Source organism: Schistocerca nitens, chromosome 1, assembly GCF_023898315.1.
Source record: "Schistocerca nitens isolate TAMUIC-IGC-003100 chromosome 1, iqSchNite1.1, whole genome shotgun sequence".
Lineage (NCBI taxonomy): Eukaryota > Metazoa > Arthropoda > Insecta > Orthoptera > Acrididae > Schistocerca > Schistocerca nitens.
This window is the reverse complement of record NC_064614.1, coordinates 892313894-892329103: the sequence shown is the minus strand read 5'-3', so window position 1 is coordinate 892329103 and position 15210 is coordinate 892313894. Positions and strand designations below refer to the sequence as shown.

The 15210-nt window shown below is 41.6% G+C and overlaps 1 protein-coding gene and 1 non-coding gene across 2 annotated transcripts in view; both read left to right on the top strand.

Moving 5' to 3' along the window:
• The window catches only part of LOC126210745 (kinesin-like protein KIF12), a gene marked incomplete at its 3' end in the record, with an annotated part of 623286 nt that overhangs the window by 529298 nt on the left and 78778 nt on the right, over positions 1-15210 (top strand). The window contains exons 10-11 of the mRNA XM_049940000.1: positions 5556-5674; positions 7916-8020. Of these exons, the coding sequence (XP_049795957.1) occupies positions 5556-5674; positions 7916-8020 (224 nt within the window). The remainder of the gene's footprint in view (positions 1-5555; positions 5675-7915; positions 8021-15210) is intronic.
• Trnaa-cgc (transfer RNA alanine (anticodon CGC)) lies at positions 4980-5052 on the top strand. Its single transcript has one exon. It is a non-coding gene; the product is annotated as a tRNA-Ala (tRNA).

Here is a 15210-nt window from a genome sequence, read left to right as displayed (position 1 = left end):
GCCAGAGAAATCTTCCTCAACCGGTTTAAATACTCCTCATAGGAAAAAATGACATTAGGGAAAAATATTTGTTTTGATGTCCCCTACAACCTCCAAGAGTTTGTCGGTTTAAATACTTTTCACCCTGTAGATTGCTCTGCAAAATTTAAGGACGAGCTAAATAATTGTTGTTGTTGTGGTCTTCAGTCCTGAGACTGGTTTGATGCAGCTCTCCATGCTACTCTATCCTGTGCAAGCTTCTTCATCTCCCAGTACCTACTGCAACCTACATCCTTCTGAATCTGCTTAGTGTATTGATCTCTTGGTCTCCCCCTACGATTTTTACCCTCCACGCTGCCCTCCAATACTAAATTGGTGATCCCTTGATGCCTCAGAACATGTCCTACCAACCGATCCCTTCTTCTGGTCAAGTTGTGCCACAAACTCCTCTTCTCCCCAATCCTGTTCAGTACCTCCTCATTAGTTATGTGATCTACCCATCTAATCTTCAGCATTCTTCTGTAGCACCACATTTCGAAAGCTTCTATTCTCTTCTTGTCCAAACTATTTATCGTCCATGTTTCACTTCCATACATGGCTACACCCCATACAAATACTTTCAGAAAAGACTTCCTGACACTTAAATCTATACTCGATGTTAACAAATTTCTCTTCTTCAGAAACGCTTTCCTTGCCATTGCCAGTCTACATTTTATATCCTCTCTACTTCGACCATCATCAGTTATTTTGCTCCCCAAATAGCAAAACTCCTTTACTACTTTAAGTGTCTCATTTCCTAATCTAATACCCTCCACATCACCCGACTTAATTCGACTACATTCCATTATCCTCGTTTTGCTTTTGTTGATGTTCATCTTATATCCTCCCTTCAAGACACCATCCATTCCATTCAACTGCTCTTCCAAGTCTTTTGCTGTCTCTGACAGAATTACAATGTCATCGGCGAACCTCAAAGTTTTTATTTCTTCTCCATGGATTTTAATACCTACTCCGAATTTTTCTTTTGTTTCCTTTACTGCTTGCTCAATATACAGATTGAATAACATCGGGGAGAGGCTACAACCCTGTCTTACTCCCTTCCCAACCACTGCTTCCCTTTCCTGTCCCTCGACTCTTATAACTGCCATCTGGTTTCTGTACAAATTGTAAATAGCCTTTCGCTCCCTGTATTTTACCCCTGCCACCTTTAGAATTTGAAAGAGAGTATTCCAGTCAACATTGTCAAAAGCTTTCTCTAAGTCTACAAATGCTAGAAACGTAGGTTTGCCTTTCCTTAATCTTTCTTCTAAGATAAGTCGTAAGGTCAGTATTGCCTCACGTGTCCCAGTATTTCTACGGAATCCAAACTGATCTTCCCCGAGGTCGGCTTCTACCAGTTTTTCCATTCGTCTGTAAAGAATTCGTGTTAGTATTTTGCAGCTGTGACTTATTAAACTGATTGTTCGGTAATTCTCACATCTGTCAACACCTGCTTTCTTTGGGATTGGAATTATTATATTCTTCTTGAAGTCTGAGGGTATTTCGCCTGTTTCATACATCTTGCTCACCAGATGGTAGAGTTTTGTCAGGACTGGCTCTCCCAAGGCCGTCAGTAGTTCCAATGGAATGTTGTCTACTCCTGGGGCCTTGTTTCGACTCAGGTCTTTCAGTGCTCTGTCAAACTCTTCACGCAGTATCGTATCTCCCATTTCATCTTCATCTACATCCTCTTCCATTTCCATAATATTGTCCTCAAGTACATCGCCCTTGTATAGACCCTCTACATACTCCTTCCACCTTTCTGCTTTCCCTTCTTTGCTTAGAACTGGGTTTCCATCTGAGCTCTTGATGTTCATACAAGTGGTTCTCTTATCTCCAAAGGTCTCTTTAATTTTCCTGTAGGCAGTATCTATCTTACCCCTAGTAAGATAAGCCTCTACATCCTTACATTTGTCCTCTAGCCATCCCTGCTTAGCCATTTTGCACTTCCTGTCGATCTCATTTTTGAGACGTTTGTATTCCTTTTTGCCTGCTTCATTTACTGCATTTTTATATTTTCTCCTTTCATCAATTAAATTCAATATTTCTTCTGTTACCCAAGGATTTCTACTAGCCCTCGTCTTTTTACCTACTTGATCCTCTGCTGCCTTCACTACTTCATCCCTCAAAGCTACCCATTCTTCTTCTACTGTATTTCTTTCCCCCATTCCTGTCAATTGTTCCCTTATGCTCTCCCTGAAACTCTGTACAACCTCTGGTTCTTTCAGTTTATCCAGGTCCCATCTCCTTAAATTCCCACCTTTTTGCAGTTTCTTCAGTTTTAATCTACAGGTCATAACCAATAGATTGTGGTCAGAGTCCACATCTGCCCCTAGAAATGTCTTACAATTTAAAACCTGGTTCCTAAATCTCTGTCTTACCATTATATAATCAATCTGATACCTTTTAGTATCTCCAGGGTTCTTCCATGTATACAACCTTCTATCATGATTCTTAAACCAAGTGTTAGCTATGATTAAATTGTGCTCTGTGCAAAATTCTACCAGGCGGCTTCCTCTTTCATTTCTTAGCCCCAATCCATATTCACCTACTACGTTTCCTTCTCTCCCTTTTCCTACACTCGAATTCCAGTCACCCATGACTATTAAATTTTCGTCTCCCTTCACAAACTGAATAATTTCTTTTATTTCATCATACATTTCTTCAATTTCTTCGTCATCTGCAGAGCTGGTTGGCATATAAACTTGTACTACCGTAGTAGGTGTGGGCTTCGTATCTATCTTGGCCACAATAATGCGTTCACTAAGCTGTTTGTAGTAGCTTACCCGCGTTCCTATTTTCCTATTCATTATTAAACCTACTCCTGCATTACCCCTATTTGACTTTGTGTTTATAACCCTGTAGTCACCTGACCAGAAGTCTTGTTCCTCCTGCCACCGAACTTCACTAATTCCCACTATATCTAACTTTAACCTATCCATTTCCCTTTTTAAATTTTCTAACCTACCTGCCCGATTAAGGGACCTGACATTCCACGCTCCGATCCGTAGAACGCCAGTTTTCTTTCTCCTGATAACGACATCCTCTTGAGTAGTCCCCGCCCGGAGATCCGAATGGGGGACTATTTTACCTCCGGAATATTTTACCCAAGAGGACGCCATCATCATTTAATCATACAGTAAAGCTGCATGCCCTCGGGAAAAATTACGGCCGTAGTTTCCCCTTGCTAAATAAAGCAACATAAAATATTAACTAATCGGGGGAAATGAATAATAGTGAGGGAGCATGTTGCCACAAATCTCCCAGTCGAGCATGGAAAGTCAGAAGTCACGTGGCGAAAAGCCAGCATTTCTGTAATGCCAAATAGGGCTGGTCCCGTAACACGAGGTGGCTGAAGGAGTGGGGAAAGAGAGGGTACGTCAAATCACCGAGCAATTTACGGTGCACTGTGGTAGTGTTCTTCATTGCAACGTGGCTTAGAGACAACATATGAGCGACTTTACAAGGGGGATAATCATGGGAACACTAGAAGAAGGACGAAGTGTGACAAGTGTACCCAGGAAGTTTGGTACTGCTCACAGCATAGTTCGACGTGCATAGCTAGCATTCCTGCCCAAAAGAGGAAAAAAAATTGTTCAAATGGCTCTAAGTATAATGGGACTTAACATCTGAGGTCATCAGTACCCTAGACTTAGAACTACTTAAACCTAACTAATATAAGGTCATCACACACATCCATGGCCGAGGCAGGATTCGAACCTGCGACCGTAGCAGCAGCGCGGTTCCGGACTGAAGCGCCTAGAATCTCTCGGCCACAGCGGCCGGAGCCCAAAAGAGGAGAGGGTCGACCACGGTGAACTACAGCAGCAGTTGACCACTATATTGTGCAACAGGCAAGAAGGGACCGACGCCAAACAGCTGATACAATTGCAATTTACCGGAGCTGCAAGGCACGCAATGTCACGATCCACAGTAGGACGGTGACTACATGGAGACGGTCTCTCTGCTGGACAACCAGTACGTTGTGTTCTACTGACACCCGCCAGTGGTGGAACAGATCGCGATTTTGGCAAGAGCTTATGGGCTGAATCAACGAGGAGTGCGGTGGTGTGGTCCTTTCGAATGAGAGTATATTAAGTCTGATCAGTGATTCTGGGCGTACTCTCATATAGCGGTAGGTGGTAACACGTAATGCTCTACGAACATTGTCGAACATGATCGTTTTGGGGATCCAGGTGTATGGTGTGAGGAGGCATAATGTTGTCTTTGAACACGCTCACAAGTCAACGTTGTTGTGACACTGTACTCCTACACTGTGTGCGTCTTTTGAGGGGTGCATTCGGCATGACAATGCGCGACCGCATCGAATAGCACAGATAGAGAAGCTCTTGGAAGGAGATGATATTCGGCAAATGGACTGGCCTGCCCCTCTTCCCGACTTGAGTCTCATCGAGCACACGTCAGATGCGTTGGGGAGACGTATTGTAGTACCAACGACCACTCAGCAGTTGTCAAAAGCTCTGGTGGAGGAATGGAAAGCCCTACCACAGGAACTCGTTACCAACCACTTGGCCAGTATGGGGGTTATTGCAGACCATCCACTGCTTCTGTGGTGATCACGCACCCTATTAAGAATCATATTCCACTTTTTTTATTATGTCCACGGGACCAACATATATCGCGTTGACTGCAGCGTAATTATTGTCTTTCATGATCGAAGAAGACGAAATGAATTAAAATTTGTGCTGTGGACGGAACTAGAACGCGGGTCTTCTTGCTTGTGAGGCAGAAATGCTAACCATTACACTACACAGCACAATGATCAGCATTGCTGCACGAACTACCTAAGCTGAGTGCCCTCTCCAACACGAATTTCAATTCATTTTGCCTTATATATCGCAGAGCCCTGGCAATAGCGACAATATATAAGGGAAAATGAATTGAAGTTTGTGTTGGGGAGGGTACTCAGCTTAGGTAGTTCATGCAGCAAAGTTGCTGGTGCTGTGGTAGTGTAATGGTTAGTATTTTTGCCTCGCAAGCAAGAAGACCCGGGTTCGAGTCCCGATCACAGCACAAATTTTAATTCGTTTCATCTGCTTCGATCATAATCGTAGATAATAAAAAGGGACTTAAATGTCTCAGGGAAACATTTACTTACAAGATCTATTGTCTTTCAATAAAAGTATCATTTCCGTTCGTCTGACTGGGTATTTCTGTCAGTTACCTTCTGTGCTATACTGTAACACTTCTTTCTACGTATGGTCCAAGTTTCATCGAGCTACCTTGTTTGGCAGTGACATTTCATGCGGAAGCTACTTTCGTTCTTTAACTTCGCACACCAGTGTATGTTGCTCACGCACTCTACTAATTGTGATGTTGATTCCCAAAAAACTCTTTGGTTGGATGTAAGAGAGGGCATGAAAGACTAAAACTTGCCAGGCGAAAGAAATGCGTAAGTAACTACGACATTCACCAAAGCAACACTAAGCATAGCATGCTCATAGAGGGGATGAGAAGGCGTGCATTTCTGTTTGTGACTCTATGCAGTGTGTGTGACGCTGTGTGCCTGTCCCCAGGGTACTGCATCGCCTCGCTGAGCGACAGCAGGAAGAAGGCGGGCCACATCCCGTACCGGGACAGCAAGCTCACCAAGCTGCTAGCAGACAGCCTCGCCGGCAGCGGAGTAACGCTCATGGTAAGCATCTGCTCAATTAAAAAAAAAAAAAAAAAAAAAAAAACAGCTGTAACCACTTGCCGGCTATGCAAACAATTTCTCTAACGATTCTTGTAAGATCTAAAATTGTTTTCAAAGGATCACCTTATCGTTATGTACTACAAAATTTCAGTATCGACGGATACACTGCAAGGGGATTTTAGAGGACTATTATCGCTTGTGGTCGAAATTCGACCAGTTACGTCACTGGACCTGATCTGTAATGAATTATCATGTATCTTAAAGTATCTGAAATTTTAGCCGCAGAACAGATCCGTGGCAAATGCTGTATTGTAGCTACATGTATTCTTGAAATACTTCTTTGATTCTCTTCAATAGTTCGATCATTTGAAGGGAGCCTTTGATACACTGCGTTGAAAGATATTTTGTTTTTTTGTTAATAGCGGGAAATTACTTTACCCTTATAACAACACAATATGAATGTCGTTGTACTGTGTAAAGTCACCTAAGACGAGAAATGATTTGCATTATAAAATCTGCAATGTAAACTCATCAAACCCCAATTACAGTTCTTAAATTTATACATTTAAATGTATCGTTCAGAACAACAATAGAATTATCGTTATCAACATCCGCATTATCCCTATTACTTTCTCTGGGCAAAAATTTTGTCTCCCTAGCCCTTTGCCTTTCAGTCCGACCCGTTAATGTTCTTCTTCGAGGCATAGCTTAAAACAAATACAGTTTCCTTATAATACGAGACGTTGTACCTGCTCAAAATGAATATACTGAAAATCCTGCCGAATGGAATGAACAGTCTAATGAGTACAGAAAATGGACTGAGAGTAAATCGAAGAAAGACAAAACTAATGAGAAGTAGGAGAAATGAGAATAGCGAGAAACATCAGGATTGGTGGTCACGAAGTAAATGAAGTTAAGGAATTCTGATACTTTGACAATAAAATAACCAATGACGGAAGGAGCAAGGAGGACATCAAAAGTAGACTCGCACTGGTAAAAAGGGCATTCCTCGACAAGAGAAGTCCATTCGTATCAAACCTAAGCCTTAATTTGAAGAAGAAACTTCTGAGAATGTGCGTTTGGAGCACAGCATTGTATGGTAGTGAAACATGGAGTGTGGGAAAACCAAAGCAGAAGAGCATCTAAGCATTTTCAACATTTGTATCTGACGAATGTTGAAAATAAGGCTTGGAAGGAGGAGGTTCTGCAATGAATCGGAGAGGAAAGGTATATGTCGAAAACACTGACAAGGAGAAGAGACAGGGTTATAGGACATCTGTTAAGACATCAACGAATGACTTCCATGGTACTAGATGGAGCTTTGGGGGGCCAAAACTGTAGAGGAAGACAGAGATTGGAATACATCCATCAAATAATTGAGGACATAGGTCACAAGTGCTACTCTGAGATGAAGAGGTTGGCACAGGAGAGGAATTCGTGGCGGGCCGCATCAAACAAGCCAGAAGACTGATGACCCAAAAAAAAAAAAAAAATCTTCTTCAGATTAGCCGTATGTAAAAATTAGTGAATTAATTAACTGCGTGAAAATTAGCTCTCCACTGGATGTTTTGAATATGATGGAATGACATCGCACATACTACACTTGCAATTTGGCCGGCCGGTGTGGCCGTGCGGTTCTAGGCGCTTCAGTCTGGAACCGCGTGACCGCTACGGTCGCATGTTCGAATCCTGCCGCGGGCATGGATGTGTGTGATCTCCTTAGGTTAGTTAGGTTCAAGTAGTTATAAGTTATAGGGGACTGATGACCTCAGAAGTTAAGTCAGAGCCATTTGAACCATTTGAACTTGCAATTTTCTTCAGCGACTGTAACATTGCGAAGACATTTGGACCTCTGAATTCTTCGACTAACAGTTTAACTCGTCGTTATTATTGGAATCGTTGAGGAGAAGATCTACATAGACAAACCACACACTGTAGACCCTTGGGTGGTCACACCAGGCAGAGAGAAATCACTTACTGGTAAATTTCGGCACTTGTGAACAAGTATGTTCCTAGGTCTTTATACACGTAAACAGAACAATCTGAAACAGACATTGATTCTGCCGAGACTCAATAACGGTACAAGTTTTACGTGCCACTCGCAGTGCTAGTCGTTAGTCGAGAATGGGCAAGAATGTACACGTTACTACAATTGGAGGTATTTTTTATTATAATGCGACACGCTCTGGACTACTTCTCCAACTGTTGATTAAATCTCTTCACTGCTCGCGTCTGTTGCAGATCGCGTGCATCTCACCGGCGCGGTCCAACGTGACGGAGACACTCAACACGCTGCGCTACGCCGCCAGGGCCAAGAAGATCCGCACGCAGCCCATCGTCGTCATGGTGCGTGGTCGCTAAGTCTGCTCACCGCTCCTGCTCTCGACGTGTCTGAGGACGCGTTCTGAGCTTTCACCCCATCATCGTTTGGGTGAAAAACTGACACGATTGTTGTTAAAAATGGAATTTAAAAAATTGTTTGGTGGCTGTATTTTTTTCAGGTCCCCTATTATCATAGATAAAATAACACTTTTTTCTCTACACGCATTCAAAACTACAGGTGAAAGTAAAAGATTTCATAAAGGATGTCCTGTTGTACACCATGCGCTCCATTTCAGAAGTCTCTGTCAGGCTGATATTCGGACATACAACCCAGAAGTGCCATCTGATACATGCAATGAACAATGTATACATACTAATGTCAATAACACAAGAACACATTGCATACGCGAGAATACAAAAAAAAAAATAAAAGAGAGAGAGAGAGAGAGAGAGAGTCCTAAGGTACAGCACACGTCTACATAAAACGACTTCCAAATAGGTGTAAATTCCTTGTGATGATTATAAATGACGTTAGTCTAGAAAATTGTAGGATCCCCGTGAACGTTAAAAATATAATTACAACCAAGTGTATAACCATTCATCCATGACCACGGTGTGGTCCCTCATCTCGTGGTATAAAGAAATTATGTTATCTCTGCTGTATACAGATCGTCGCCTTTACATGTCAAGATTTTTAGAAATGCGATATTGTTATTTTTGCCGTTACTTGAGCCTTTTGTTACAATTCGGATGCTATAACTAGATCACTAGTGTAAAAATGTAATTATAAGTAGGTCAAGGATTCAACAACAATCACGGGCACCTACACTTCATGGGTGAGTTATCTGCTATGTTTTATTTATTCTGTTTTGTGTGTCGCCGCAGATTTTTTAATCTCCTTGCAAACGCCAAGTACTGATTAGACTGTTCATTTCATTCAGCAGATCATGTAATTAGTCTTAACTTTCATTCACGATACCAATATCATCAGCGAATCGTGTCATTCATATCCTTTTACCTTGAAATTTAATTCCATTTTTGAACCTTTCTTTTATTTTCATCATTGCTTCCCCAGTGTACATGTTGAAGAGTAGGGATGAAAGACTACATCTCTGTCTTTCAGCCATGAGAGTGAGGGTGGGGGGGGGGGATGCGAATTATTACTAATACGTGCCGCCACTTTACTGTTCGTATTATGGAATGACACATGTGATATCCCTTTCAAAGACACGTGGATATGATAGGCTCTAATTGTACGCCCCGGATATCACTAAATTGTTATTTAATATTTAGCAGTGTCCGTTCAAAATGGTTCAAATGTCTCTGAGCATTATGGGACTTAACTGCTGAGGTCCCCTAGAACTTAGAGCTACTTAAACCTAACTAACTTAAGGACATAGCACACATCCATGCCGGAGGCAGGATTCGAACCTGCGACCGTAGCGGTCGTGCGGTTCCAGACTGTAGCACCTAGAACCACTCGGCCACACCGGCCGGCCGAGAAGGAAGTAAGACTGAGGTTGCAGCCTACTCCCCACTTCATTCAGTCTGTACATGTAGCAAGCAGTAAAGGAAACTAAGGAGATAATTGCAGAATTTTATCCCAGGAAGAAGAAATTAAAAACTAAGATATGTCGTTGATGTCGTAATTCTGGAAGAAAGAGCAAATGACTTGGAAGATTGTTGAACAATATGAATACGATATTTGAAATAGGTTATAAGGTAAACATATAAATTTAAGAAAGTGTAATGGAACATAGCCCAATTAAATAACGTGCTACTGAGGAAATTGTATTACTAAATGACACACTAAAAGTAGTAGACGAGTTTTGCTATTTGAGATGCAAAAGTTTGATGATGGTCGATGTAGATATGATATAAAATGTAGTACACTGGCAATAGTCGAGATAAACGTTCATACAGAACATAAATATTTTATAGTCTAATATAAATTTAAGGATTAGGAGTATTTCTGAAATTATCTGTCTGGAGTGTAACCTTATAAGGGGATGAAACTTCGACGATATACACTGTACACTATATCCAAGAAACTTTTGAAACGTGGCACTAGCGAGGAATGCTAACAATCATCGTAGGTGGACCTTATAACTAATGGAGAGGCACTGAATCTGGTCAGGGAGAAAAGAAATTTATGACACAATGTAACAAAAAGAAGGCATCGGTTGATAGAACACATACTGAGACATCAAAGTATAGTTAGTTCGGAAGTGGAAGGAGGTGCTGAGGATAAAATTATAGAGGAAGACCACCAAATGAATGCATGTGACTGTAGTTATACATAAAAGAAGAGATTAGCGTGGAGAGCTGCATCGAAGCAGTCTTAGGACTGGAGACAACAACAACAGACCATAACAACCACACAGCTAGATTACTGTGGCACTTTTAAGTGAGAGTTTCGGATTATGATTACATAAGGTACAAGTACAGGGTGGGCCCGAAGCCACGATCTTAATCTTTTTGCATCGAAACAAGAAGCAAGCAGCATGAGAGACGAACAGGAACATGAAACGACTCCAAAGCTCTAGCAGAAATTGTATTTAACAGAAAAAGATACACGCAAGAATGGAATAACACAGAAGCGAATATTCTTGCACACTTCTTGCATACTTCAAACTCTCTCTCTGTGCGCTGCCAATCATTCTCGGCACACAGTTGCATTCGCTGCTATGTGCTTCTGCTTGTCTGACACAGCATGTCGGGAGTGATTATTCTCAGGATTTTCTTCCGCCAAGATACAAACTTTTCGAGATCGGGAGCTGTAATGCACAGCACATTCATCTGTCATCATAACCTTACGTTAAGCTGCTATAGTTGGAAAAGATGCAAGTAATTGTTCGTACGAATCACGCAGCGTCTTCATAACATGATCACTTAATTCATTGATGCTGTCGGATAGAAATGAACGGTAGCCTTCTATTTTTCATACAAAGATTTACGGAGGTCCTGGAAATGTTCATCTCAACCGATCGCTTCCTTTTCAATTTTGCGGCTGAACGAAGTAATGATGCATTTATGCGTTCAGTAACTTCATTATCGTTGGTATATTTCTTGAGTCTTCCGCCGCACGGTGTATCTGTCGCAGATCCAGTTGAAAAGGCTTTTCTTTCCAGTTTTCGAAAACTAGCCTCCTTTTGGGTTTCTTCCCGAAGCGATTAAAAAAGTTTTCCCTAATTTCATCAAATGTCTCACCCGTTCGTTACGCTAAGAAAAAGATGTTCTTCAATTGTAAATCTATTCGTATCCGCCACTGTATGACGACTCTTCGGGAAGTAACGGCCCCTCGGGCGCGAAATGGAAAACACGGTGAAAATCCGATGAAGTTTTGCACAGACGTTTTGGCCAATGGCTCTAGTATGCCCGTCAGTGTCCTTGATTGGCTCACCCTGACGTTCATCTCTTCTCACAGAAACCGCTGGCTATGAAAACAGCATTTGGGCACAGACAACGAGCTGCAGACCAGCGCAGAGAACTGGCGGAAAGCACAGGCGGTTGCCTCCTACGATGAGGGTATTGGAAAGTTGGTACAACGCTGTGACAAATGTCCAAGTCCAGTCGTCGACTACATAGAGAAGTAGCTGGAAGGTGTAGCTAACTGTTGCAAATAAAATATTTTTGATTTTTACAGTGGTTTCCGTTATATTTAAAACGGTGTCACCTTGGCAACGAAACAGAATACGATCACAGGCTGTAGTATTCGCCAGAACCACCCGAAACTATATGTTTAGTTGAATACTTCCCGATCGTGACTTCTAGCCCATTCCGTAGAAGTGAACCAATGGGAAAAGTTGTTGACACACTTTAAAGTGAAGTCAAAATGACGTGTCATTCGCTGCGACCATCAAACTCGATAGCATTTTCTACAGCTCAATTGGATTGTTCCATTGCGATTTTTTCTAAGTACTCGTTTACTTGACGCTCCGTTTTGTCGACAGCCCATGTTTCGCCATTTTATTAAAGCAAATCGTAGACCAAGACGGCGTACTTCTGATAGCTCTTCAATTCACTGACGACCAGAAACACAATTTCTTTTCTTCGTTGCAGCCAAATGATGATACAAAAACCATCCCATACCCCATTTTACCTTAAGAACTGTGAAACTGAATCTGACGCCGAAAAATAACTTTAACCGCTATAGCTAATTACTCAAAAAAACATGTGGACGCATATCCGTTTGCAATTGCCTCTCCGCCATCTCTCGCTTCAATCATTTATCAACCAACATCAGCGAGCTGTTCCTCAGCGGTAACAGCATGCTTCAAAACAGAGGTCTCCAAACCGTTTTCTCATGGACCAAGTGGCAATGGTTTCTGTTTTGTGTAGACTGCCTGTCGTTCATACGTTGAATTTATACAAATTCATGAACTTCAGATGTGTTTTTGACAGATGATACGGTGCTACAGGATTAACTGTAGAAGTGTAGAGTGAAAACGTCAAATAACATGTAAAGTTTCGTACATTTATTACTGTAAACGATATAAAATGCAAATCTAGTAAAAATAATACATAAATGCTTTTAATGGCAGGGAAAAGCCTCACACTTTATTAGCGTATTTTTAACTTTTGGCTTCAGTGCACTAGGTTTAACCGCCAATCTCCTCAGTCAGGGATTTCCAGTGCGTTACTTATATATAAGAAGATTGATAACCGCGCTGAAACCCCTTTCCACGCGGTAAAAGATAGAAAAGCTACCACAAACATGGTTAAAGAAATAATTTACCGACTTTTCTCCGGTATTGCTAATCAACATGACATTCACTCACTTTAGCTTGTATGGTACCTAACTACAGTCTGCTCACAAAAAGATGTACGAGGGCACCCTAGTTCTGCATCGGCCAAAGTCCGTAGAAGCCGACAGACTTGATCCCGCTCATATTTTCTGTCCGACCACTGCTAACCTCAGAGATGTAATACACAACCTTGCGTATATAGCAACTGCGAAGTAGTTTTGTGCCGCGTGTGCTATGTAGCAAATTAATACATCTTTTGATGCGCCAGACACTCTTTCCACTCCTCGGAGAAGGGCAAGAGGAGTGGAGCTAGAAAAATAATTAATAATCAGCAGAACGAAAAACCAATCCAAGTTGCAAATATTTTACTTTTTATTCATTCGATGACTGGTTTCGGAACGAGACACATTTTCGGATCAACATAAAAAAGTCGAAAATGACATTTCCGAAGATGTTAAAAAGAGTGCAATGTTGAGTCGTGCTCAAAAGTATCCGAACGACCTGAATAGCATTTCGCCTGATTCACAAGCAAACTACATAACGCAGCTGTCTAGCAGGTGCTCTAATCGCTCCTCGGTACAGTCGTTTGACTATTGAAAATGTTTCCAACAAGTAAGACTGTCCTTAAGGTTTGTAAGCTCACATTTATTGCAATAAATGACATACCTGAAATGTTACCACTCTCATTATTACGTCAGATAGGTAATGCACGTAGTAAGTTCGTCGTAGTCATGACTTCCTCTTCAAAGTAACATACCGTTCATATTATTTAACACAACATGACATTAAAAATTTAAGTTATTCACGAGCAGCTAGTTGAGAATATGTATGAACTTCAAATGACACGACGAACCGTCTCGTTGAGCATATGGATTCAAACCCAGGTCATGCAGCCTAAGCAAAGATTTCGTGACTGATGGAAACTAACACTTACTCCTGACTAGGCAGACAGAAAGTGATACGCCTCGATTTTAGACAGTATCAGTTAGCAAATATCAACTTTAAATTACATAACGTAAACATTTTAACAGGCGAAATCCCTACCCAGCATCTATTGTCCCTGTTAATGAACTGCGAGAGATGGTAAATATTGCTTCTTCACAAGTAACTTACTTGAAATGCCGTGAGGTAAAGCTTTGTGTAGGACAGGGTTTCGAACCCACGACCTAATCGGATTGATATCTAAACACAATCAACTGTGACATATCGGATTTTCTCGGCAGTAGCTAGATCTTTTAAGTGAAATGACGTGACAAAACATTAATTTTTTCCTTCCCAGGACTCCAACCCGGCACCTATCGTTGTTATATTCTAGAGAAAACGTACGTCAAATATGGGTGTGTTACGCCAGCATCGACATGTGAGCATGTTTCAACTAGAAATAATATGACGAAGAGTTCAGTGCTGACTGGGAATCGAACCCCATACATATCGTTGTTGAGTACACACAAAGAGACGTCAGGTACCGAATTTTTCTCCACCAGCAGCTTGGAATAACTCCTTGAACTTACAGTGATCTCGCAAATAGTTCTGTGTCTCACTGGGAGTCAAAAACGTCAGATATCGTTAGTGTTGACAACGAATGAAAATACGTTAAAAATCAAAATTATTATCCACCAGCAGATAGATATTCTCATGCTAGAGCTTGATAATACATAATGAAAACTTTAGTGCCGGGCCAGGATTCGAACCCATTCCCGCGCTAGATGTTGAGGAATCTGCAGTTTTGAACAAACAACAAATTGTAGTCGAGCTGTATTGTCCCGAACGGATCAAATTCCGCGTTAAGGGCGGTCTGAGTTGCATTCCCAGTTCAGAACCAATTTTATCGACACACAGAAGCTCAAATAAAAGATGGAATAAGTGTCCTGTGCCCATACGTAGTGTTTGTTTCGTCACTCGAAATAAATAACAAGTACAAGAAATGTTACTGGTGATAGAGTTTCTACATGTCACCACTGCTGATTTTATTGTGGTTCAACCTAACGTATACTTGGTAGAGAAGGAATATCACGTTTAATGTGAAATTCAGACCACAATGCCATTATACCTTCTTCACTTGGCGTAACCAGAAGAGAATAGAATCCGTCTCTACCTATCAAAAATCATCGGCATAAGTTGGAATCGAACCCAGACCACAAAAATGCAAATGTGACATGAATCCAACAGACCACCGAACCATCTCCTCTGCGATTCATTCTTCTACTGCAACGCGGTTGCGCCACACTGGATAACAATTCTGACACACAGGCTCCCTGTAGTGGTTTGCAGCATGTTCAGTACATTCATTCACTTGGTTGACCGAATCGCCATGAACTAGCTGCCTCGGCTGCCTGATTTTGTAATCACCCAAATAAAATCATGTAACTGCAACCTACACAGAGCTGCCAACGGTGTAGGATGCAGAAATTTAATTAGGAAGTGTTCCTTTCCACTTGAGCTACTCTATTGCGCTATCTGTTTGTT